Source organism: Mixophyes fleayi, chromosome 7, assembly GCF_038048845.1.
Source record: "Mixophyes fleayi isolate aMixFle1 chromosome 7, aMixFle1.hap1, whole genome shotgun sequence".
In the NCBI taxonomy this organism is placed as follows: Eukaryota; Metazoa; Chordata; class Amphibia; order Anura; family Limnodynastidae; genus Mixophyes; species Mixophyes fleayi.
The window spans coordinates 45220112-45246624 of NC_134408.1; the positions used below are offsets into that span (position 1 = coordinate 45220112).

Consider the following 26513-nt stretch of genomic DNA (forward strand, 5'->3'; position numbering starts at 1 on the left):
GTAGCATGTTTGGAGGAGGTATTGTGGCCCCGGTATCAAGTTGGGTACCGGGGCCACCCCACTACGCAGTCCAGATACTTGTTTGGTGGAATTCTGACACGTGGAGGGTGTATTTATTTTATTGTGGCCCCGGTATCAAGTTGGGTACCGGGGCCACCCCACTACGCAGTCCAGATACTTGTTTGGTGGAATTCTGACACGTGGAGGGTGTATTTATTTTATTGTGGCCCCGGTATCAAGTTGGGTACCGGGGCCACCCCACTACGCAGTCCAGATACTTGTTTGGTGGAATTCTGACACGTGGAGGGTGTATTTATTTTATTGTGGCCCCGGTATCAAGTTGGGTACCGGGGCCACCCCACTACGCAGTCCAGATACTTGTTTGGTGGAATTCTGACACGTGGAGGGTGTATTTATTTTATTGTGGCCCCGGTACCAAATTGTGTACCGGGGCCACCACACTACGCAGTCAAGATAGATAGATGCGTATCATAGATAAAGTACATTCAGTGGTGTGGGGCAAATTGAAAAATATTCAAAATGCACTGACATTATCAAAAACAAGAGGTTGTCACATGCTAAAACTCCAACATGTATATGATGGAGAGGATGGAGGAGCAGCCGTATGTGTAGTGTAATGCAGACCTGTTGAAGGTTTTTTATATATTTTATTGTGGTGCCCAGTGCCCACTCCTCTACGCAGTCCAGGTACATTTATTGGTGCGAATCAAACAAGTTGATGGTTTTCTTATTATATATATTGTGGTGACCCACTCCTCTACGCAGTCCAGGTACATTTATTGGTGCGAATCAAACAAGTTGATGGTTTTCTTATTATATATATTGTGGTGACCCACTCCTCTACGCAGTCCAGGTACATTTATTGGTGCGATTCATAAAAGTTCAGGGTTTTTAAGATATTGTGGTGACCCACTCCTCTACGCAGTCCAGGTACATTTATTGGTGCGATTCATAAAAGTTCAGGGTTTTTAATATATTGTGGTGACCCACTCCTCTACGCAGTCCAGGTACATTTATTGGTGCGAATCAAACAAGTTGATGGTTTTCTTATTATATATATTGTGGTGACCCACTCCTCTACGCAGTCCAGGTACATTTATTGGTGCGATTCATAAAAGTTCAGGGTTTTTAAGATATTGTGGTGACCCACTCCTCTACGCAGTCCAGGTACATTTATTGGTGCGAATCAAACAAGTTGATGGTTTTCTTATTATATATATTGTGGTGACCCACTCCTCTACGCAGTCCAGGTACATTTATTGGTGCGATTCATAAAAGTTCAGGGTTTTTAATATATTGTGGTGACCCACTCCTCTACGCAGTCCAGGTACATTTATTGGTGCGAATCAAACCAGTTGATGGTTTTCTTATTATATATATTGTGGTGACCCACTCCTCTACGCAGTCCAGGTACATTTATTGGTGCGATTCATAAAAGTTCAGGGTTTTTAATATATTGTGGTGACCCACTCCTCTACGCAGTCCAGGTACATTTATTGGTGCGAATCAAACAAGTTGATGGTTTTCTTATTATATATATTGTGGTGACCCACTCCTCTACGCAGTCCAGGTACATTTATTGGTGCGATTCATAAAAGTTCAGGGTTTTTAAGATATTGTGGTGACCCACTCCTCTACGCAGTCCAGGTACATTTATTGGTGCGAATCAAACAAGTTGATGGTTTTCTTATTATATATATTGTGGTGACCCACTCCTCTACGCAGTCCAGGTACATTTATTGGTGCGATTCATAAAAGTTCAGGGTTTTTAATATATTGTGGTGACCCACTCCTCTACGCAGTCCAGGTACATTTATTGGTGCGAATCAAACCAGTTGATGGTTTTCTTATTATATATATTGTGGTGACCCACTCCTCTACGCAGTCCAGGTACATTTATTGGTGCGATTCATAAAAGTTCAGGGTTTTTAATATATTGTGGTGACCCACTCCTCTACGCAGTCCAGGTACAATTATTGGTGCGAATCATAAAAGTTCAGGGTTTTTAATATATATTGTGGTGACCCACTCCTCTACGCAGTCCAGAAAGATACCTTGTTGCAACGTTTTGGACTAATAACTATATTGTGAGGTGTTCAGAATACACTGTAAATTAGTGGAAATGCTTGTTATTGAATGTTATTGAGGTTAATAATAGCCTAGGAGTGAAAATAAGCCCAAAAACTTGATTTTTAAACTTTTTATGTTTTTTTCAAAAAAAATCCGAATCCAATACCTTAAATCCGAACCGAGACCTTTCGTCAAGTGTTTTGCGAGACAAATCCGAACCTCAAAAATAACGAAAATCCGGATCCAAAACACAAAACACGAGACCTCAAAAGTCGCCGGTGCACATCCCTAATTATTAGTTCCAATTTTTGTGTATTTTTAACATTAGTTTTCGAAACATAGTTTTGATTTTGGTGTTTCTGGATAAATGTCTGTGTTGTTTTATGATGGTTTTTATATCCAAAGGTTTGAACTCCATCCTTTTTGCAATCAACATTGATAACAAAGACCTGAATGGACAAGCAAAAGCGGTTCCTACAGTTTCTCATCTTCTAAAGGAGTCCACACAGAATGTCACCTCATTACTTAAGGAATCCACGCAAGGTGTCAGCAGTCTACTTCGAGAGATCACTTCATCCTCTGCTGTCTCTATTTTAATTAAACCAGAGCAGGACTCTGACCCACTTCCTGTGCTGTCTAGAAGCCTTACCTCAGGTGAGCCATCTTACACACTATTATATTTGGGCTCTTGCAAATAAATGATTTCCATTAATTGCAGATTTTACAACACTTGCTCTCAGCTGATGCAAAATAGCTGAATACTTTTATTAAAATAATCTACATAACATTCCAAGGGTATTTCTATATGAGCAGTGGCATAATTGTAGGTTGCTGGGTCTCACGGCTAAAAAAGAAAAACATTTTGGGGTTGGCTGGCAATTGGGATCTCTTCGCCTCTCCAAGGGTTCCCGCTGTGCCATGGAGCCCTGTTTGGGTTTTCAGTTCAATGACAGTAGAATTGAAGACTGCTGCGCATGTGGCATTGCGAGGGCCTCCGGAGGAGATGGTCCACAGTCTGCTGGGCACATCTCGCTGCCGGGCCTATAACACACATGGGCTGCCACAGCGGTAGTTAAACCATTGTATATGTCCATTTAATGTAAGATATTCTTGTTGAACATATACAAACACCATCAAATTCCAAATTACATTTTAACAGGTGAACAACATGTAAAAGACACATACCTATGGCAGACACACATTAACTTAGTAGGCAATCCATAATGTATAAGGTTAAACTTGAGTGATTACAAAGAATTGGGGCTCCACTGTAATATAAACTGTGCTCAATACAGGAAAGCCCCCAATTCACATGTTGAGTCACAATTTGCAAAATAACAGAAAAGGGCAATATGTGTTGCTTCTTGGAGGTAACCTCATATACACAAACATGATCGCAAGGTGCATGCTCCTTTTGTCACTGTGAGGAGCACAGTTTAACCATTTTACTGGGGGGGGGGGCATGATGGGGAATTTTGAAAGTTCTTTGTGGCAACTGTAATATACAGAGCCATATTTAATATCCAGAAATGCACCTGGTGCCACATCTAATATGCTGAGTCATATCAGGTGCCACATCTAAGATGTAGAAATATATGTGGGAGCAATGATATGATATGGAGAGTCATAGCTAATCTCAGGTGTTATTTGTAGAGCCATGTCTGAAGCCAAATGTTATATGGCTGTATATATCTAATGCCACATTTTAATAAGCAGAGCAAATCTAGTTCCAAATCTGATATAAAGAGGCATACTCTGTGCCAACTGTTATATACAGAGTCAAAGCTAGTATACAGAGTTCTATCTGGTGCCAGATATAATATACAGAGCTATACCTGGTGCCAAATCTTATATGTAGTCTTATCTGCTTAACTGGTACCAAATTTACTGTGCTTCCAAGTCTAATATTCAAAGTCCTATTGAGTGGAAGGTCTAATATGTACTTTGTGCCAAAATTAATATGCAAAGACGCACCTAAAACGTAGAGCCGTGTCTCATACTAACTGTAATATGCAGCTCTCTATCTGGTACCTTGCCTGGTATGCAGATCCATACCTGGTGCCTAGTATGTTATTACCAACCCTCACTTGTCTTTTCCTGCTTTCCTCTTCCTTCAGATCAGATTCATGTTGCCAGGTTCAGCAGTAAGGTGGCTGCATTTCTGCACACTGGACTCCAGTCAGGGTTCAGTGCAAGAATCTGTGCAGTAGCGGCACAGACTGACAGCTGCTCATGTAACCCTTTGGGTGGTAACATGCTGGGGATGTGGGATGAGCGTGAGAGTGATTCTGTGGTCAGTGGGAAATGATCACGCAATAGAAATTAAGATGTGGGTAGCACTCAAACACCCTCTTCCCAGTATGGCACTGTGGTGAAGACAGGGGTTAGTGTATTGGAAATACTAGTTATCCCAGCCCTGCACTTATGCCTGCTGGGGAAAGAGGGTTTATATCTTTAAATTAGAACTCTTTTTACAGAATCCCTGATAGAATGGCTCATTGCTTAAGTTTTATTAGAGTAATTAGTGGTATCTAGAAGTAGTCTCTGTATTAATATTTCTATCCTTTTTGTTTGTAACTAACCACACTAGAGTAAACATATGTGACATGACATCTGGCTGATTCTTTTTGGTTATATATTTGTTTTTTTCTCACAATGACATACAGTATACTATAAATCTGTTACGTCCCTAAAGTTGTTCATTTTATTAGTATAGTTTTTACTTTTGTGGTCTATTTTCTTCTGCAATGTATATTGTTGTTTTTGATGAATGTTAATATAAAAAGAAGTCGATGCAATAGAAACATAAATGTAGCTTCCAGAACAGAGAGTTTTGTCCTGTATGCAGATTTATACAGTGGCAATTCTGATCATTGCTGGTATCGCTGATGTTGTTTCAAACAAACCCTATGCTGAAACTCAAATATAAGGACCTTATCTGGCTTGATGGAAGTGATTTCTGGAAGTATGCCAGGAAAAATATTAAATTTTTTTCCCTTTTTAGATGGCAAAGCTAAAAGAGATCGAAAAAAGAAGAAAAAAGTGACGACTATCATCTCGTTTGACGATGATGGGGATGTGGAAGATCCACATCTGGTAGAGGTTTCAAAGACCCCGAAGAGTGGTATTGAGAGTTCACAAGAGCAGTCTGACAGGTCCTCGGCAGAACTGCCTCTCTTTGAAGCGCAGTTTGAATTAAGCTTGCATGACAAGGAAAACACAGACTGCTCTTGGAAAAATGAACCTCCATGTGTTAATGGAGATTTTGTCTATCGAAAGCTGGATGTAAAAAGCATTGATGATGAAGACCTAGATGACTATGACATATATCAGCCAGAACATGTCAACAAGTCGGAAGTTAGAGCAGAGAATACCTCTACTGAACAGTGAGTTTATCATAATCACACAGCATGTTTTTCTGGGTGTCATGATTCTAGAGCAGTGTCAAATCTCATGGAACCTTTTAGAAATTTTGAGTTTAGTTTGCAGTCAAATATTACTTTGTTGACATATTTGTCAATGATGCATCACTCTCTAAAGCCCACATATGATTCCAGGGCTAGAACGGCAATATTTTATTATGTATAATCTGCGTATGTGAGGGTAACATATAGCAATACTAACATATCGGTGTCTTATTTTTTGAGCCGTGTATTAGTTATGGAGTATTTAGCACTTGTCTATTAAGAGTATAAATATTTGATTGACTCTAACAGAAAGCGAAAGCAGACTAAGATTATTTAAATGGATACTAACGTCAAAAAAAAATAATTGCTGAATTCCTCTTTACAGGCTGTGAGCAAATTCAGGGGTTTCTACTATCTCCGTTATCTCTCTTCCCAATTTCTGTCACATTTTCGGTCACATTGGGACCTGACCTGCCCCTCCCAATGATGTCATACCATTCCTTTAATGATGTCACATATCGTTTGCCATGAATTCACATCCCATGCTTTTGTATTGTGTTGTGTTGTATTATCACACCTCAAGATGATTTATAGAAGAGCTCTTGGATTGGGCAAGACAAAGGGATTCTGGGGAAGAGAAGGAAAATATTGGAGTTGTAGTAAATGATCTTTGCAAACAGGGTTGATAGCAGCTAGGGAAATACTAAAACGAGAATATTTTTTATTCATTCACCCCTTACCATTTAAAGATTTTGTAGGATTTCACCGTTTGAAGAATGGTGTGTTTTGTTCTATTTATAGGATTTTTGCTGAGGGTAAGCTGAGGTGAGGATGTTTGCACTGATTAGATGCTCAGTTGGAAAGGTGCCGCACAGAATAGAGAAATTATTCTGCTTCTTTAGTTTTGAATTTTGATAAACTAAAGTCGCTTTTTCACCCAGGAAAATATTTTCCTATGGTTGTCATTTCCCCTCACCAGAGCCTTAGTACTGCTACATGCAACCAGTTATTGACTGGGAATGTTGCGTAAAATATATGAGTCCCACAAATAAATGGCTGCCTGAAGGGCCCCTGGGACCTTTGAAAAATAGGTGGTATTGGTGCTTTAATTTAGCAAAATTCAGTTTAAATGTTTAAAAGTTTCTCCCGCTTGGACTACTGTAACCTCCTCCTTACTGGCCTCTCCCGCTCTCATCTCGCTCCCCTTCGCTCCGTACTCAATGCTGCTGCTCGGCTCATTTTCCTTTCTCGCCGCTCCTCTTCTGTCTCCCCCCTCTACCAATCCCTCCACTGGCTCCCCATCCCCTACAGAATCGTGTTCAAGCTCCTCACTCTTACTTTCAAGGCCCTCTCCAACTCCACTGCTCCCTACATCTCCAACCTAGGGGTAAATGTATCAATGTCCGGATTCTTCAGCTCCGGCGAGATCGGCGTCTTCAGCGTTAAAATTTAAAGCGGCGCTGCCTTGTAAAGGGAAACTTCCCTATACAAGGCAGCGCCGCTTTAAATTTAAGCGCTGAAGACGCCGATCTCGCCGGAGCTGAAGAATCCGGACATTGATACATTTACCCACTAATCTCCATTCACGCTCCATCTGCCCTCTGAGTTCGGCTAACGACCGCCGCCTCTCTTCCCCCCCTGGTTACCTCCTCCCATGCTTGCATCCAAGACTTCTCCCGCGCTCGCATCCAAGACTTCTCCCGCGCTGCCCCCCTCCACTGGAACCAGTTCCCCCGCTCCATCAGAACTTCCCCCAACTTGTCCAGCTTCAAACAGGCCTTAAAAACCCACCTTTTCCTTAAAGCCCTCCAGTCCCCCACCTAATTGACCTCCTCCCAGTCTCCCCCTACCCCCCTCTCACTCCTGCCCTCCCTCCTGTCCCCTTCTTACCTCCCTCTTTTTCATTCTCCTCTTCCCCCCTCTCCGTCTCTGCATCTGTTCTCCCCATTCCCTCCTCCTACCATTGCGTCTCTGTCCGTCCTACCCTCCCTTTAGATTGCACGCTCCTTTGAGCAGGGCCTCCTCTCCTCCACCACCTTAACTCTGCTCTCCAGCTCCTTGTCTCTTCCACGAGGGCCTCCTGCCCTTCTGTCCCTCTCTCTACCCCGCTTGGGGCTCTCACCTCTCATCTAGCTGTACATTGAGCTTCTGAGTTACTGTGCTTTTTGTTAACTGTACCGTGCTGTCTCACCCTGTATCGTGTTTCTGTCTGTCCCTGTACTGTGCTACAGATACCTAGTGGCGCCCTATAAATAAAAATTAATAATAATAATAATAAATGTGCAGAGTTTATAAATCAATTTTAAGTGCACATCTTATAGATATTAATTTCAAAATGATCAGCAAGAAAACTGACAACTAGACAAATTACTAAATTTAGGCAGGTTATAAAATAACTGTTGTATTGAATCTGATGTGTCAGATTCAGACCTTTTCCATATCTTTTTTGCATGTGAGAAAGTAATGGGCACAAAACTTGGGGGATGCATTACAGCAGTGGTGGAACTTTGCGGGAGCCGCCCATGAGGTCTGGTCATCTAGGTCCATCTACCTCATATTGCTATTTATCATTTTTATCATTTAGTTATTTGCTGAATGTCTTTGGTGTTTGGACATTTGGGCGTAAATATATCAAGCTGCGATTTTCTCGGGCGAGTTTAAACTCGCCGAAGTATTAAATGGCGATTTGATGTAAAATCGCCAGAGATGTGTTTCTTTCAAAATCGCTACAAATCGCGGTGTGACATAATGTAGTGTATCTAATCGGTTGGGTATGGTATCCCGATGCTGGGGATACCAACACCCAATACCACTACAAAAGAACACCGAAGCGGGTATTGAACAAACTCTTTAAAATATACACTTACCTTCTCCCTGACGCAGGACATCCCCGGAGGTGCTGCTCTGCTACTGGTGTTAAATCCAAAGAGGCTAGATGCCGGTGCTGCATAGGGACGTTAATTTTATTTGTGGCCCCACTCCGTAGGGAGGGGGGCCGCAAATATAAAGTGCGGGGCCCCCCTCGAGGTTGCCGAGCCAGGTGCTGAAAGCAGTAGGGCTCTTTCTACACCACTGGGGCAGTGGGTGTAAGGTAATAACGGCACATAATGTTAAAAAAGAATAATAATAATAAAGAAAACACCATTTTTATTTGTTGAACTACATTGGTATGTATTGAATCTGCATTTGCCCCCTTATTAGGTGAATTCTTGTCAACTTGCAGTTTTTGCAATGGTATTAATGACATTTAATGCAAAAAATGGTGGCAAAAATATAGGTGATACTACAATCAGTAATTCATTCGGTAATTACTGTAGGGTTGCAGGACAACCCTACAGTAGTTTCCTTCTTCTGGTGCATTAGAAATTGGAATACAGGATGTAGGCTGCTTTAATAAATTATTTTAAAATAGTACTCCCTTATTAGCAGACGAACCTGATCTTACCAGTAACAGGGATACTTGTGCATTAAAAGTGTGTTTTTTTTATATTTAGACGTTTTTTACCAAGTTATGTTAAAATCAAAGTGTTACTTTGTACAATGTATTTTATTGTTATAATTTATTTTTTATTGAGTTACAAATTCATTAGTTTAGTTTTACGTGACCTTAAAAGAACACAATATAATGGATTAGGTTGACCATCTTTATATTACTTTTTATGTATTCAAGTGAAACATTCACTGTGACAGGTGGGAGTTTCATTCATTAGTCTTTTTTGTTGTTTTTTTTTCTCCCAGCTGTGTATGTGATGTTTGAGGTTGAAAGTCTCTGTGTCTTTGTATCGCTCTATATGTTTCACTTTCTGAACCATCCTTAGAGAATATTGGCTGCCTATGCTGGGCATGCACTTAGCTGTTACTCACTGCACTTCAGTGCGGAAACAACAGTCATGGTGAGCAAGGAAAGGGGGTCCTAAGGAAAGTCCGATTAATAAAATAGAGGAGGCAGAGGGAATCTGCAGATAAATTGTAAAGGACTGGGATGGAATCTGCAGATAAACCTGGGCTCCCAAATTTGTATGTAGAGCTTAATCTCTCATTTTCCATTTTCCAACTATGTTTGCTTTGAACAGGTTGGGTTGGGGACGGTTTATCGTATAGAGTAACACAATTTGTGAAGGTTCATTTATGACACACACCAGGGCTGAGCTGTAACACTAAATACTCTCTCTGGAGGCACAGTACTGTGTACATCGATTTCCGCAAAAATGCATGGCCTTTAGGAGCAAAAGTTTGCACACTCAGCAAGCGCACCGATATACAGCAAGCGCACTGGAGGGTATAATTTTGTGTAGCAGTGCAAAAATGATATTTCTCCTAAGGAGGATTATTGAAATGCGATAAAGAGTTTCCAGAGCACATTTTTATGGGTGTTCCTTAGTGTTTTGAGCGCACAGCTCTGAGCTAGCAGAGTCAGGTCTTGTGCTATACATTTATTGGGACGCATTTCTTCCAGCTGTAATTTGGTGGAGAAGGATATTTCTTGGCACCTTTTGCTCAATGTAAAAACAAAAAGCTTAAAACACGTAAATGTGCCCCATGTATGGAGAACAGTCTCGATGTCGCCTCACTTTCATGATCTATTTCATAATCATCATTTATTAATATAGTGCCAGCAAATTCCTCAGAGCTTAACACTGACAGAAGGGGCAGCAGCCAGCAGTTTCACATATAAGAAGCTACTGGCTGCTTCTTCATGTCAGTGGTCGGTGCTCTGTGTGGGGGCTCTGCAGGAGTAATAAAATCATTGGATGAGTAACATTATGTCACTCATTCATTGTTTTAGACGCCCCTAACCTTTTGCACCCTGGACATACAGCTAAGGTCACCTAATGGTTACACCGGCCCTGATCAAACCCTGCAGTTTTGGCAGCCCCTCCATGCACTTATTCAAGAATTCAGTACAGGAGTGTGCATTGTATGTTGCGGCTGTATACACAGGATCCGTGTCCAATTCAATTGCCAGATACAGTGCATAGCTAAAGAGTCAGGTATCTTAATTACCTACTAAGCAACACCAGCATCTTTTCCTCTGCAAATAAAAGTACAAGGGGTAAATAGCAGGAGTTGTCCAAAAGTAAACCGCCCCTTTAACTGATAACTGTATATCCAGCTTCTCCTTTGGCGGTTATCTTAGAAAACCTGTGTGGAATATCTCATCTAGTATGTTGCTCTACTTAATCCTACTGTTCTCAACTGATGTCTTGTAAGATAGGGGATCTGTGTCATGTGAGTGATCATTGGATGGGGGTATGATTAGTTATGTCTGTTTTCTAATAATTGCAGGACACCTGTAGGAAGCTCAGAAAATCCCCAGGTTTGCTGCTGGACATCGTTACAGGTGCTAAACAATGAAGCTGAGGTCTTGTTTCCTGTCAATGCTGCTGGTTCCTACTCCCAATTAGGTAATTCATTATGACAGTAATTGTGTTTTGTGAGAATATGCTTTAAATCCAATCATTGGGTAAATGAATAATTGAGGAGGTTAAAAGTCTAAAGATCAGGATTATATAAAGGAAGAAACAATATTGAATAAAATATGAAACAAAAAAATAAAATAATAGCATTTTTGTGCTGCCATGAGCAGGTGCCTAATTCGCCTAGATGGTGAATACAGCCCTGATAAAGATTAGAGTAAATATGGGCAGGTTGTAAGAAAAATGTGATCATCCACCCATGCAGTTGTTAAACGAGGACTCCCAGCCAATCATAAAATTAACTTTCCATCCAAGGCCTCAACTCATGAATTCTTTCCATGAGTTGAGGCCTGGGAACTACATGCTGAAAATGTTGCTCCTGGCAAAGCATCTTTTGATGTGAGTGTGCAGAGTGAGAGGGGGGCCTGTGTAGTATAGCTAATCAGAATTACACCTGTATTAATCAGCGCACGTATCTTCAGATCCGTTCCTTCTTGAAATTGGGCGAGCGCAGAGCCGAATTTCGTGCGTTCTGAAACAAACGCACATTGCACTCAGTATGCATGCCTTCATGAATCAGGCCCAAAATGTCTGTCTAAGCCTCTGTGTACAAACCCACCAACCTGTAGCCTGCACAGAGCCTTTCTTTTACCTAGGATTCTGGGAATCCAATCATACAACCGCTTTCCTTTGGTCCAGAATAATGCAAGGGAGATAAAACCCCAGCATTGACTGCTGTCTCTGATAGATTTAATAAAGTATACATTATTTGCTTTGGGTATTTTGTTTAGCACATTAACAGACAGCTCTGATGAGGCAAGATTTTTTTTTCCTAATTAAACCTACATATTAAAGCAGAAGACTTGTTTTCCCAGTCTAACTGCACTTTGGTTTAGAAGTTGGAAATATCTGTGAGCAGTTCCTAAATGCCCTAACAGAAGACTATAAATATTTGCTCTTCTTTTGTTTGGGATATTATATTGTGCTTCATCATTTTAGTAATTATTATTTATGTTGCTAAGGAACGTGTAATCTTGATGTGATTTAATTTACAAATATATTGTTATAAGTGACTTTCATTCTAAGTGATCTGTGACTCTCCAGTTACTGCTGAGCTAAAATATGTAATTGTTTTAGTTCACTAATAGCTTAAGAGTCACAGTCTGTATAAGAAAATATACAGCATTCTTTTATTTCCTCTCTCATGTAGGCATACATTTTGTGCAATGCGCGTAACTGGTAGATTGTTTTAATTTTTTAGTTATTACCTGCATGTTGGTTTTAATCCAGATTAATTGGATAACCTTTACTGTGTGATTAATTGCTGCTTAAAAGCAGCAATCACGCTTCCTAATCATGACACATTATATCCATACTACTTCCCAGAACATAATCACCATATGATATATGTGCAAGCTGCAAGAAAAACTCATTGGAGGTTCTGATACTGTGTTAGTAAGAGGAAAACGTCCAATGAGCACAGTTGTGACCTGTAAGAATTGGAATATATTGTGTAAGATGTAATTATACCAAGGGTAAATAAAAAAAAGATGATTGGCACCAACAAAAATTATGGCAATGTTTTTTTTTCTATGTTTTAGCTATGGGTTTTATCATAGGGCATTGTTGTTTATTTTTCTTGTTCTGGGAACCAACATAAAGCTGCTTACTGAGATAAAGTACCAACCACATGTAGCTTCCCCTTTACACCATGTGCACACCAGGTTGGATATGATGTTTTTGTACAACGTAGAAGCGTTACTAAAACACGTTGTCCTGGTATTGCCCCTTTAACACCAGAAATGATACCGTCTCCCTTGAAAGTGACGTCATTCAGCTTTTTCAACAGTCGGATTAAGTGTCTGTCGTGATTCATAAATTCAGATAATCCATGTTGGGGTAAGTGGCGTCTGGTTAGGGGTAGTCGCTGCAATGACTACCACCAGACTGGTGTCTCAACAGTATGATGATACACTTAATAAAGTATCATATGTTGAGCATTCATATGCAATTACGCGTGATTCAGCATATATTCGTAATTGAGTGGTTTTGTTTAAACGCGTTTTGCATTTGCGTTTTTTGTCGAAAATGCATCTAACTCACCATTAGGTTCAGAATCTCTGAATCGTCAATCGCCACTTGTGTATTATGCTGGTATTGGTGCCGACCAGACTAAATAGAATATATGGTTACACATCCCCATGGGAATATTGACTTTCTTATTGCGCCTGCCAATGGATGGGATTCATAAATATGCTGATATATTGGTCTCCCATATTTTGAATGCAGTGAAGCTCCATCTTTACTTCTCCTTAATTGCAAAATTTGGCATACGGTTGCTATGGAGAAAGTTGATGGCATATTTAAACAATAAATTCCATAAATATACCCAGACATGGTGTCTTTGGTATTTTATACAACACATATACCTCCCATTATAGCCCTTCTCAAAGGCTTTCAGGCCATTTCCTATAAACTGTGGTCAGTGTTAGCCCTAGTTTGTGTAGTTCCACTTACCTGTTACATACCGTTTCTAGCCCTTCTCATACCAACAGTGGTCCTCAAAACTTCTCTCTTCTCATCCTATCCCCCCTAACCATTAGTCACACCTACTCCCTTGTTTCCTAAGTCAAGCACGTATGACATCTTGAATTCAGTATGCCACTTTTAACACTGTAATATGGTTTACATGAGTTTAATGTTACTGACTCATGTTAACTGCATACAATAATGTGTGTTTAACTTCACTGTACTATATGTGTAATATTCGGTGCATCTTTACATTTAACAAAAAAAATAGCTGCTTACTGGGTAAATCTATATCCAGTGCAGAGTACGCAGAGGTGTGCCATCTTATAGGACATCAGAAATAAATCCGCCTGTTACTATAAACACTTGGCTGAAGATCACAGAAAGAATTTGGACATTTAAAGCAAAGCATTTAATAAAAAGCTGCAGAACTTCCCGATCTCTGATACCCCTTTCTCTATTATTTTTATTATATGCTATTTTATGTTCGATTAGTAGTAAAGACCAAACAGAAAATATTAAAAGGAATAAAAGTAAATACAATTAACCAAACCCCATGTGCTTAGCTAGCTCTTAGCCCTGTATGGTACGTACAGCTCTGGGTCTATGGTCCTATACATCTTATCATATTGCAGATTTGTGATCACCATAAGTAGTTTATTGGTATTGATTATAAATCTTTGTTGCCGTAGATTCTACTATGGATAATTTACAGTATCCTGATGAAACAGCGAGTGCCGCCCTCGCTGTAGAGTTGGCTCAGAGAGGATCAGACATCCAGCTCAGGTATATAACACAGCAGTGTATATTTTGTTCAATTTAGTATACTATTAAACTGTGGTTTTCCAATAAGATCATCAATGATTGTTATCCCTTATCTATTGTGCACAGCAAGAGTTATTTACTAACATGATGCAAAACTGCAGAACCAATGGCAACAAGTCATTCTTTAGTTAAATGTAAATTGAACCAATCAACAGGGGTTTAACTCGACATTTATATGCTCCATAGCAGCTATGGGTTGATGTATCACCTGCAACTATGGTAGTTTACACTTTTTCCAGTGAAAGCTTTTTGCTGATTTATTTATAAGGTTACTGCACGTTTGTCCTATGTTCGTGTTTCTGCACAAGTATCTAAATACCGGTGTCTTATAAATGAGCGATTTTCCATTAATATACGTTATGATTTAATTTTTTGTAAAATAAATGGGTAGTTCCATAACAATTTCAGTATGCTACTTTATATCTAATGTTCGCAAGTGCTTTAAGAATTAAACACAGATCATTTATATTTTTATTTTTTTTGTTTCTCTGGTCTAGAGCACAGCTTACCAGAATATTGCGTAGTTTACAAAATAAAAATGCTAAAGCGTTGCTCCAATCTTTATGCACAAATACTCCTGTTTGGCCACTGGGCATGCACATTGGAGCAAGACCCCATTCTGCTTTTTTTCCATTGGTCTCTGCCTACACACTTGCACAACATTTTTAAGTGGGTTACAACAACCTGTAGTCAATTTGAGCTTTAGAATGCTCACCACAACACAGAGTATTTCAGCACAACCAACTTTTATCTGCCCATGTGCATGCATGTGTAAAGTAGGAGAGGGCAAGGCCAACATGTAGCCAATCCGAGCAGCTATACGTTAACAGCAGCGCAAGAAGATTCTTGTGTTCATATAATCAAGATGTTGTATTTATGTGCAGGATCAAGTTACATCTATCCCACATTTTCCATAGAATGCCCTGATAGTGCCATGTCCAGCCAGATCCTGACATAATAGGCTCCAAAATTACACCAGCATATGAAATGCCTGTCCGCTCTATGCCCCTCTCCTGGTTCATACCGTAAATGACCCCAGTGAGACTTACTTCTTCCTAGTAATGTAGAAGTAAAGATAACTACTGTCACCAAAGGGTTGAGAGAGTGGTTGGATCCACTTTTATGATAACATGACCAGAAACTATGAGACCAGTAAAGTATAAAGGGTTAGTGTCCAAGCACAGGTGCTAGATTGCATATGGGAATGCTGGAGTGCTTCTCATCATGAGAACATTGTGCTTTTATAACAAAGCTTTTGTGTATTTCTTATTACAAGTGTGTCTTTCCCATACAGCATGGAAGCCAGTCCTCCAGCACCTGAGACTACAATGAGTAGTGCGCTGCCTGCGGCACAGGAGCCAGACTCCATGACCGTTAGTAAGTAGCGGTGATTTTACCTCTGCTTTTTTTTTGTATCATTGGTACGAATGAAAATATATTTCATTATCTTATTACATAGGTTAGGTGCAAGCCACCTGCAACTGTAAGCACTTGTGGAACTATAACTCCCAGAATGCAATTCTATTCCATTGCTATTTTAAAGGAAAATCTTAAATCCTAAATCATTACTTTTCTAAATTAAAAGAAAGGAAAAAAACCTTATGTAATTCAGGAAATGTGATCTACACATATATGATTGTTGTTGATGTGTATATCTATGGCATAGCTTTATTTGGCTACAAAAATACAAGTAGAACCAACACATCCGATAAAGGAAAATTATATACACTACATGGATTGCAGCAAATATGCTACAGTGGGCCTGTTTGTTAAACTTGGCTTTATTTTCCGGATAGTTTCAATGTGGTGCCAGGTTCCATAGTAACCTTGCGCACTGTGTTTCTGCATGCGAAACCGCCAATTACGGTAATGAGAGAAGACCATTACCAAAGCATCAAACGTAAATCATACTTGCCTACTTTTGACAGGCTCCCTCCGGGAGATCACTGAAGAGGGGTGTGAAGGGAGAGTGGAAGGGAACGGGGCTTCACAATTCACGTCATTTTGGTCCAAACCCCCGTGATGTATGCCTGTTTGGGGTCTTTTTACAGTGGTAAAAAGACCCAAAGCAGGCATTACGTCTCTGGGGCCAGGGCCAAAATGACGCAAATTGCAACGGGCCGCCCCCCTTCCGTCCATACACCCCTCCATGCCGGCAGATGCTGGATAATTGCCAGCTCTCCCGGTCGATGTTGTATTATGGTAAGTTTTGTTTACAACATCATTTTAGATATCTGCAAGAACCACTATAAGACATTAGTGTGTTCTGGCCATAGATCACATTCATGGGCTTTTGTACACAAGTGATAACTTACTTCTGTCAATGTACTAAGATTTTTCAAGACAGCAGTTCAGTGCAAAAAAATGCCCTTTTTTAAATGAATGTAAATTATGATCTGTGGGTTATATGTGCACTTTAGAGCACAATATCCATCTTTATGGTGCACATTTGCACCTGGACAAAACATGTTCCAATGCAGTTAGCGCAAATGTTAAATGTTTTTCATCTAACAAATAAGCAATTAGGTACAAAATAAAATTACGGTCTGGGTAATAATTAGTTGGCAGTACACAAAAAAGGATCATGGTGATCCAATATACGGGACACGGCAGCCATGTTTTCAGATCTTACCCACAAGCCAAGAAGCTCTGCATTCTACCAAGTGCACAACTGAAATGTAAGCGAGCAAAGGGTCTGATATCGCACTGTTCATCAGAATGAAAGGATAAGCCAATTAATATTGTAATTGCTCAGCCTAAAATATTCCATTGTAACAAGTAACTGCATGCATATTTTGGATGTGGTCCTAGTTTTCTGTATGTAATTATTCCATCAGGCCGACATGTAAATCTGAAATTAAAAAAGTCATCACCCTAATTAACCTAGAAAGAACTTTTGAATAATTGTCATTTTTCTCAATCAGAGTATTTAAATTATAATGAGCTGCTTAAAAAGTTTTAGCGCACATCTGAAATCAATATAATAAGCTGTTTTGTGATTTTATTTTTATTTGAAACTTACACAATGTTTTATGCACACCCACGAAGGAGAGATTTATCGCCAGAGCAATTTGAAGCTGCCTAGTCCTTTTTATGTAAGAATAACTTGTTGCAGCATTCATTATTCTGACAGTAAGGGAAATGTGTTAGCAGTTTAGTTTTGGGAAGTACTTTGTACTGAGTCAGAAAAGTCTCACTCTTGCAGAGCGCGTCTTCTAATAGCAAATGCACAGACTGGGCAGGGTCTCCTTCATTAGCGGTCATGTTCTTTCACAATCCTAATAAAGATGGCAAATCTTCAACAGCATGACAGAATTTAATTATACCACTTTATGGGGTAGATTCAAATAGCCGCGTTTATATGGTAAAAAGTAACGCTCACTTTTGCTGGCGTTTCTATGGGCCGCAAGAAAAAAAGTGAGTGGATATTTCACTAAAAAAAAATCGCTACGTAGTATATCTCACGGACGGTCCGGGACACTACACAGTGATTTCCTTTTTTACAATTGGATCTGCTCCTATGAGTATAAACACTGCAGGCTGAAAACAATAGTGGCCAATAAAAGAGAGAGATGGAATTTGTTATTACTGTGTTTTTATTTGCTATTTTTCTATGTTGTCTTAACAAGTTAGAATTAAAATGAAGACGTCACCTATGATTTTATAATGCATGAGTGGTGTGTATACATCTATTACCAACCGTGAAAGATAGCCTTTTGCAAATTTCTGATATCACTGATCATAATATAATTTTTCTCTACAATGGCCGTGTTAGGACATACGTCAAGCTAGAGATTGACAAAAATAATGTATTTCACATTTGTACACACTTAGCCTGATTCATGTTCGGAAGCAACTTGCATGCAAGTTTCGTTTTAGAAAAGAGCACAGAGCAGGAGCCTAGTTCTGGCCACATTCAAATCGAAGCAAATCTCAAGATGCGTTTCCATTTGAATCTGGTGTAAGTACGCTCTGCCTAAACGGTACATGCCATATGTAGACAGACAGAACAGACTTGCATTTTGTGCACAAGCATATGTGCAATATAAGGTCACATCCGAACACATACATTAACAACTATAACAGTATAATCATTATTATAAATATGGATTTTCAAATTATTATTTTTTTACATTAAGTAAATCAAGATGCTTTAAATATGTACTGTACATACAATGTGTGTTTGTAGTCTATCTTGCCTGCATACACATGTTAAGTGCTAGCTAATGGCACACATACATGTAATTTTTAAAACAGACTATGCTGTGCCAGTCATCATTATCGACACTTACACCTGCCCTGTGGTTGGTGCAAATGATACGGCTGAAACCAAGCGTGTTACGAGAAACCGAGGACTTGAATCGGCTGCACCTACGTCTGAACTCATTCAGCATGTCCTTACTGTACATGGCCTACGTTAGTCTGTCTCTTCCCTCCCCCAGTTCTGCCACTCAAGTCATAGGCTGCCGTAAGTGTGATTTGTGTTAGAACATGAATTGCATGCAGTTGCGTTCTTTGGCGTAAGGTCCGTTTATGAGTATTCAAATGGACGTATGTCTGAATATGAATCAGGCCCACTGTGTTTGAACTATTCGAAATTTCATTCCTGTTGTTTCTAAATTTACCTTAGCAAGACATTACTCTGGTCACAGTACTCTCAGCATCAGCCCTGCAACAATTCCAGGATCATGACTTGAGTCTGAATTAGTGGAAAATTTGAAACACTTTGTGGTCCATTAATCGGACAAATAATATAAATGATGCTTAACATAGTGGCATTTTTTGCATATTTGGCACACTTAATTGTTTCAGATCTTTAAACAAAATTGAATATAAGGCAAAGACAACCTGAGTAAACACAAAATCCAGTTTTTAAATTGTCATACAGGTTACCTAATGGTAAATCCTTTACTAAATAGAACACATTGGATATAAGAACTTTCTATCTTATAGAGCAGGGGGTCCTCAAACTTTTTAAACAGGGGGCCAGTTCACTGTCCCTCAGACCGTTGGAGGGCCGGACTATAGTAAAAACAAAAACTATGAACAAATTCCTATGCACACTGTATATATCTTATTTTGAAGTGAAGAAACAAATCGGGAGCAAATACAATATTTAAAATGAAGTAAAGTTAAATCAACAAATTTACCAGTATTTCAATGGGAACTATGGGCCTGCTTTTGGCTAATGAGATGGTCAATGTCTGGTTCCATATTTGTCACTGCTAGTCGTACCAAGTGATGCAAGTGTGCATCCGTTAGTCTTGATCTGGTTGGAGATTTCAAATGTTTCATTCTAGAAAAAGTCTGTTCTCAGACATAAGTGCTGCCAAAGATGGTTGCCATTTTGAGTGCATGGTTCCTGAGATGAGGTTATGTCTCAGAGGGGAGAGATGCATAGAAATTATGAAGGCTGCTTTACTTGAATGCGTTTTTCAGAGAGTCACAATTCTGCAGTTCAGCCAGTTCCATTTGGTAAATTGTATCCACATTTTCAATGTCAATAGAAAATGGGTTACGGAAAAGCTGTATGTCCTGTTCATGGAGATGAAGCTCTTTAAATCTAAATTGGAACTCCTTTTGCAATTTTTCCAGTGAATCCACACGTTTTATTTGGGAATGCAATCAATGGTTTTTCCGCTAACAGATTTTGAGTTGTGGGGAGATGGCAGAAGTTTTCCTCCTTCACTTGTTTGATGAGGAGGCCTAATTTTACTTCAAATGCTTTGACATGTGATTGCATATCACAGATGAGCTTCCCCTTTCCTTGAAGTTGCATATTGAAATTGTTGAGTAGCTCTGTTACATCTGTCAGAAAGGCAAGGTGCCATTTCCATTCTGCATCATTGAGCTCTGGTACTTCTTTGTTTTTTGAAAGCAGAAAAGTTGTAATCTGTGGAAGTAAGTAATAAAAACGTTTCAAAACTCTCCCTCGACTCAGCCAACGGACTTCTGTGTGATACAGAACATCTTCATAGTCAACATTTAGCTCAGACAGAAATTCCTGAAATTGTCTGTGGTTTAGTGCATGAGCTCTAATGAAGTTAACACAAGATACCACAATTTTCATAACAGAGTCCCACTTCAGTGATTTACTACACAGCGCTTGTTTGTGGATGAGGCAGTTTATGGCTATTGGATGAGAATGGTTATGTTTGTCCATCTCTTGGTTAATGCGAGCAATTACTCCTTTCTTAGACCCCACCATGCTAGGAGCACCATCAGTTGTCACGCTGGCTAGTTTAGCCCAGTCCAGCTCCAAACCATTCATAGTTTGGCAAACCTTTTCATAGATATCCTCTCCTGTAGTTGTTCCTTTGATGCTTTGCAGTGCAGCAAGCTCTTCTGTGACTTCGAAATAATCATTCGTCCAACGAATAAAAATTAGAAGTTGTGCAGAATCACGAACATCATTGCTTTCGTCGAGTGCCAAGGAAAAATATGAAAGTTTTTTTGTGGAGTTTTGCAAATGCTGATGCAAATTGTCTCCCATTTCTTCAATCCTCCGTGTAATTGTAGGTCCTGAAAGACTCACTGTACTAAATAAATCGGCCTTCTCTGGACACATCTCTTTGGCAACAGAAAGAAGACATTCTTTAACAAATTCTCCCTCCACGAATGGTCTGCCAGTGCGTGCTATTAGCTTGGCAACTTGAAAACTTGCTCGCAGTGATGAAATATTTAGCTGCTTCTGCTTCACAAAAGTATTTTGCTGAGTTGTCAATGTATTTTTCAGTTTTAATATTTTATCTTTTCTCACTTCTCCAACCAAACAATCATATTTATCTTTATGTTGAGTTTCATAGTGTCGACGCAAATTATATTCTTTGAACACAGACACTATATTCTGGCATATCAGACATACAGCTCTTTCCTTGCACTGCATGAAAAAGTAATCATAAGTCCACTGTTCTTTGAATATCCTACACTCCGAGTCAATTTTTCTTTTTCTTGACATCATTGTTTCCAAGGGATTCCAAATTGCTATTAGTAAAATACCAATATATATATATATATATATATATATATATATATATATATATATATATACAGCGCTGCAAAAACAATATACCAGCAATAACATTGCCCACACAGAGACATACAGACTGCAATGTCCATCATTGCAGTCTGATTGGTGAAACTCCGCTTTTACCTCAGGCTCACACTGAGGTAATAATGCTCCCAACTTCCTCCAAGCTGCCTCTGCGTTGTGATGCCTCCGTTTCCCGCACTCTCTCTCCCGCTCTTCGCGCTCCCGCTTCCGACCTCCACTGCCCACAAGTCACCGCTCAGGCGGCCCTCCCAAATGCCCTGGCTTCCTCTGAATCCTGGCTAGATTGCAGCCGGACAACAATTCTCATGATCTAGCGCTTCAGCCGACCAGCCAATCGGCGGCGTCCGCCGCCCCCCTCTCCCTCTTCCACCAATGACCGTCCTTCTCATGTAAAAAAAATGACAGACAGGCAGCGGCGGCATAAACACCCGGCAGGCCATATAAATGTCCTCAGCGGGCCGCATGTGGCCCGTGGGCCGTAGTTTGAGGACCCCTGTTATAGAGTATATTTCACAGTGCAATCTTTCTGCCCCGGTTTTATTGGAACCTCATTAGGGGACTCTGCTTCTTATCTTATTCTAATTTGGTGGCTTCCTTTTTCATTTAATTCCCCTCCTTACTTTACGGCACAATGTGGACTATGGCTGCCAGTGCCCTGGGAAAAGTATTAACAATTATAAATATATATGTTTCAGGAGCTTCTTTGAACTGGAGATATTTGAGATTAAATTGTAATCATAGAGTAAGGCTGTCTTTGTTTCTAAGCATAACAGACTTCCTGTCTGTAGCATGATGGTAGCATAGGTTTATCAGTTATCTCACTCTTCCCTTTGTATCCATTGTATAAGTCAAAGACGCATGCACTTTCACATTCTTATTAGGATGAAACTATTACTCTCATTATCTTCCATGGATCTACTTATTGTGTAATCTAACAGTAAATAGCTGGACAAAGCTTCCTGCTACTGTTCAATGGCCTGCCTGAGAAAGCTCATATGTGTCCTTTTCAAAATGTATATGTATTGCTATTAAACAGTGCAACCACCAGGGGGAGAAATTGCTCTTTTCTTGCCTCTTCCCTGCTGTCTATTGTTTCTTATTTAACTTGCAACTTGCAACATTTCAGATTCCCCATAGAGGTAAACAAATAAGTAATGTTTGTAAGTGAAATTCTGTCCATGGTGAATGTATAAAAACATTTTAAGAGATTCATAGAAAAAAAAAAATACTTGTCTGGAAATCTTCCCTATAAAAATCAATTATGAGAATCTGCTGTGTACAGTAATATTCCAATGACCCGTTCTGCATGAGTGCGTGTGTCCAGTGTATTTTATTTATTTATTCTGTCTGTTTGCTGGGGGAATCTTGTGTGTAAAATGACTATCCTTTGGCCATTAGTGTGGATTCTAAATAACAGAGAGGCTTGTTGCATGGCAACCAAATTCTAAATGGATGGCAAGTATAAAATATGGAACAGGGTTGTACAATAGCAAAAGCACAGAATAAAAAGTGTACCATCATTTTTTTTTGTGTTTATTAGTAGGTAAAAAGGAAAATATATTCAAAATGTTCCTTTTGTATTTCAGTGTGTTTTTCATAAATAGCAGATGTTAACAATAATTTTGTAAACTACTATAAAACTGCCAAATCATGTTTTAAAACTTTTTATATGAAATTCTCAAATAAACAAGTTGTTAATCCATTTTCATGACAAGGGAAAAGGAAAACACAAAATTATATAATATTTTCTTTTAATTTCACTTTTGTTTAAACATTTAAAACATAGATTCTTCTCTTTACATTTACAAAACGGACAGCAAGGTATTTTTTCAGCTCTGCAAGGGCAAATGGCAGCTCTTGCACATTTTGGACAGGTGAGACACAAATTGAGGAGGAGGTCTTAACTGTTCCATCGTTATGCTCAGCTTAAAAACTCTGTCTTCTTCTGTGTCACCATATTGTATAGGGTCCAGCGATGGGTTTCCTTTCAGCACATGGATCCATATGTAGCATTGAAGGTATGCATGCGTGATGTGAAAGCGTTTTGTTGTGGAAGGTGGACACAGAAAAATGTGTAGTCTTTGCTTTGTGGCATTACTCATATCGTACCCCATCACAGTTTGTTTTTGATGAACCAAGAACTTTTGCAATAAAAATTTCAGCATTTTATATAATTTCTTCATCAAGAGGAACAACCCCAAAATTTGTCAAATGTTTTCCTGATGAAATAGCTGTTTTAAGTGCCATAAGTTTTGTCCCTATCTTGCGTGTTGTAACAGTACCAGTTACTGTGTACGTCAGGTAGAATGGATAAAAGAATGTCGTCCATCTTTTCCTTCATTTTGTGAAGTGCTATGTATCGGACAGATGCTTGTGTATCTATGATTATCCACAGTGCCTTAAGATCACCTTTTTGAAAACTCTCTTTAAAATGGTATAGTGTTAGAGACGTCCCTGGCCGGGTTGCTCCTATAATACATCAGGCCTCTATGATTTGGTCGGTAGCACATGGTGTACTGGTGGGTGAGGGGCTAGACCACGATACTCCGCTGTGGCAAAATCCTAACTTTGGGGAACTAATGAAGTTGGAGGGTAATGTGATTTGGAAAAAGGCGGGAATAGATACCATTGGCCAATTATATACAGATGGACATTTACATTCATTTGAACAGCTGAAAGCGGCTTTCCAGTTGTCTAACTCAGCATTCTTCTGTTATTTGCAGCTACATCATGCTCTGAGCGTGAAGTTTCCAATGGGGTTGCCCCAACTTTTAGACTCCCCTGTTAAAAATGTATTGCGTTCTGCAGGTTCCTGTAGAACTATATCTGTTTTGTATGCTTTATTGTTACCCCAGGTTTCACCGGGGGGTCTGGACTCACTAAGGGGTCAGTGGGAGACTGACCTGGGTGTAATCGCGGATGAGGAATGGAGTATGGTCATAGGGAGTACCAGAAATGCTACTTCATTACCCGGTTTCAGCAAATACACTTCTACACGGTACACAGAGTATATATGACCCCAACCAGGCTGTGCAAAATGGGCCGATAGGACAGTCCTGATTGTCATAGATGCGGAGTCACCCCTGGCACTTTCTGGCACCTATTATGGACGTGCCTGCTGTCCAATCTTTTTGGGCTAAGATATGGGATTGCATCTCCTCCACAATTCCTGTGCCGCTTCCACTTTGTCCCAAGATTTGTGTATTTGGTACCACAACATTCGAAGAGAGCCTAGGTAAACGCTCTTTAAATATATATTTATTTTGCTTCCCTACCTAAGGTGGTCATAGCTAGGAGCTGGATGAGTTTGGATCCCCCTAATGACATTCATTGGATCAATTTGGTAACGGAGGTATGGAGGCACGAGCGGGTTATGTATGAAAGCCGTAAAGCCATGCATACATATCGCAGGGTTTGGCACCACTGGTATGAGTCACAATATGTTCTTTATCCTCACGAGGATGATTGGTTGGGAAGTATTTAAAATTATATTCGGTCTCCATCCCTGCGCAGCTATATATGTGCAGGTTTATCTGGGATTTCTTAATTTGCTGATAGCTTGTCAGGTGTGCTTTGTCTGGCTTCTTCAAAAATCCATCACACGTTAGGTAGTAAGATGTAAGTTCGTATTTCAGTAATGTCTAAACCTCAGGAACACCAAAGAGCATCACTCGTTTTTTGCAGTGCAGACTCCGTTGCTGATTTGTCTTTCTTTTTTTGGGGGAAATTTCTTGTGTGTAGAATCTAAGATATCTTTGCACTTTTCTGTAAGCCTTTCTTGAACAAAATTTTTGTAGCTGTTATCTCCTTTTTCTTGTATGTGAAGTAAGTAATCAGCTACTAGTGGATCAGTTTTTGTTCCAGTTATGAGGTTTGATATCTCACAACTGTTATCTGTTGAGAAGGGATTTCCTCAATCAAGCATAAACATTAATATACTTGAAATAGTCTGTTGGTCTTGAATTGTTAGAGACTTTGTAATCTCGTGATGAATAGCAAATTCATCGTATTTGTCTATACCACAGAATGTGTATGGCATTACTTTTCATGTTTATGAAGATCCTGCTTTGTCACGCCTTCTTTTTAGTGCCGATTATGCCTCCAGATCCCTTTGCTAGCTTGTTGTGTTGCTCTAGTCAACACTGCTGATTATATTGCCAATATGTTGAACCGTGAAATAACCCTTCTTGAAGTTATTATAAATCGTAGGGTGCTCTTCTTCCAGCTTCAAGCAGTCATTGTAGTATAGAGTGCACCATCTTGCATAAATTGTTCTATTAAAGGAGATGAAAATGGCACACACTCTTATTCTGCCTATAGCATGTCCCAGTTTTTTTTCTGTCAGAAAGAAATACTCAAAAAAACTTTGTGGGGGGTTGGGGGTTGGGGGTTAGGGGAGCTCAAGATAGTGGTAATTTTCAAAAGTGACCAGTAGTCTGAACATGTGACCACCTACTTTTTAAACTCTACCCTTAGTTTCTAACAAAGCTCTCCTTGCTGCTATGTTAGTTGTGAGGAGAAACTCAAGAATCTTACGGATGTGCTTTGTGTAAATGGGGAATTATCACATCAAAGTTCAACCTCATCGCCTGTTAGTGCCTCCCCTTTCCATTAAATAAATTTTTCTAGTTTTCTCCTATGATACTGCTCAGTTATTTATTGCTCAAAGAAATCATGAGGGTAGAGGGACAGTGGGCTGTTTATATTACTGGTCACTTTTTTGTTTTGTGAAGCTTATTATTACTCCATGTGTGTCTAGAAATGCACTTTTATGCCGAAGGCTGGTGGACATCCCGTTCTCATCCTATACCTTGAATGGGACCTGTTTAGTGAAGAAACGTGTTTGAAAGCTCCCTTTGATTAATGTAATGCAAAAACACAAAATTGGCTCTTATAATAAAATGGTCGCACTGGCACAGAGCACTGCTAAATAAAATATACTAATAATTAAACAATGGCCAGTGTACCTCCTTCAATCCTCAACTAGCACAGCTTGGACTGCATTCTTCTACAACAGGGTGTCCTTGAGTGGTGTCCACTTGTTTCAAAGCAGGACCTTGTGCATGCCCCTCCTAGAGGCTACCAACTCTGTGCTGAAAATACCTGGGCTGGAGTCGGTAACAAGATCGGGTCTCCTCATCCTAGTATAATGGTTAGGGAATGCCCATTATGTCAGACATGATTGAGGCT

At 39.7% G+C, this 26513-nt stretch overlaps 1 protein-coding gene across 2 annotated transcripts in view; it reads left to right on the top strand.

Moving 5' to 3' along the window:
• SNX29 (sorting nexin 29) overlaps nt 1-26513 on the top strand; it is a 465348-nt gene that overhangs the window by 35248 nt on the left and 403587 nt on the right. For both annotated transcript variants that reach the window (XM_075179779.1, XM_075179780.1), the window contains exons 7-11: nt 2497-2745; nt 5096-5477; nt 10785-10903; nt 14137-14230; nt 15564-15646. In XM_075179779.1, the coding sequence (XP_075035880.1) occupies nt 2497-2745; nt 5096-5477; nt 10785-10903; nt 14137-14230; nt 15564-15646 (927 nt within the window). The remainder of the gene's footprint in view (nt 1-2496; nt 2746-5095; nt 5478-10784; nt 10904-14136; nt 14231-15563; nt 15647-26513) is intronic.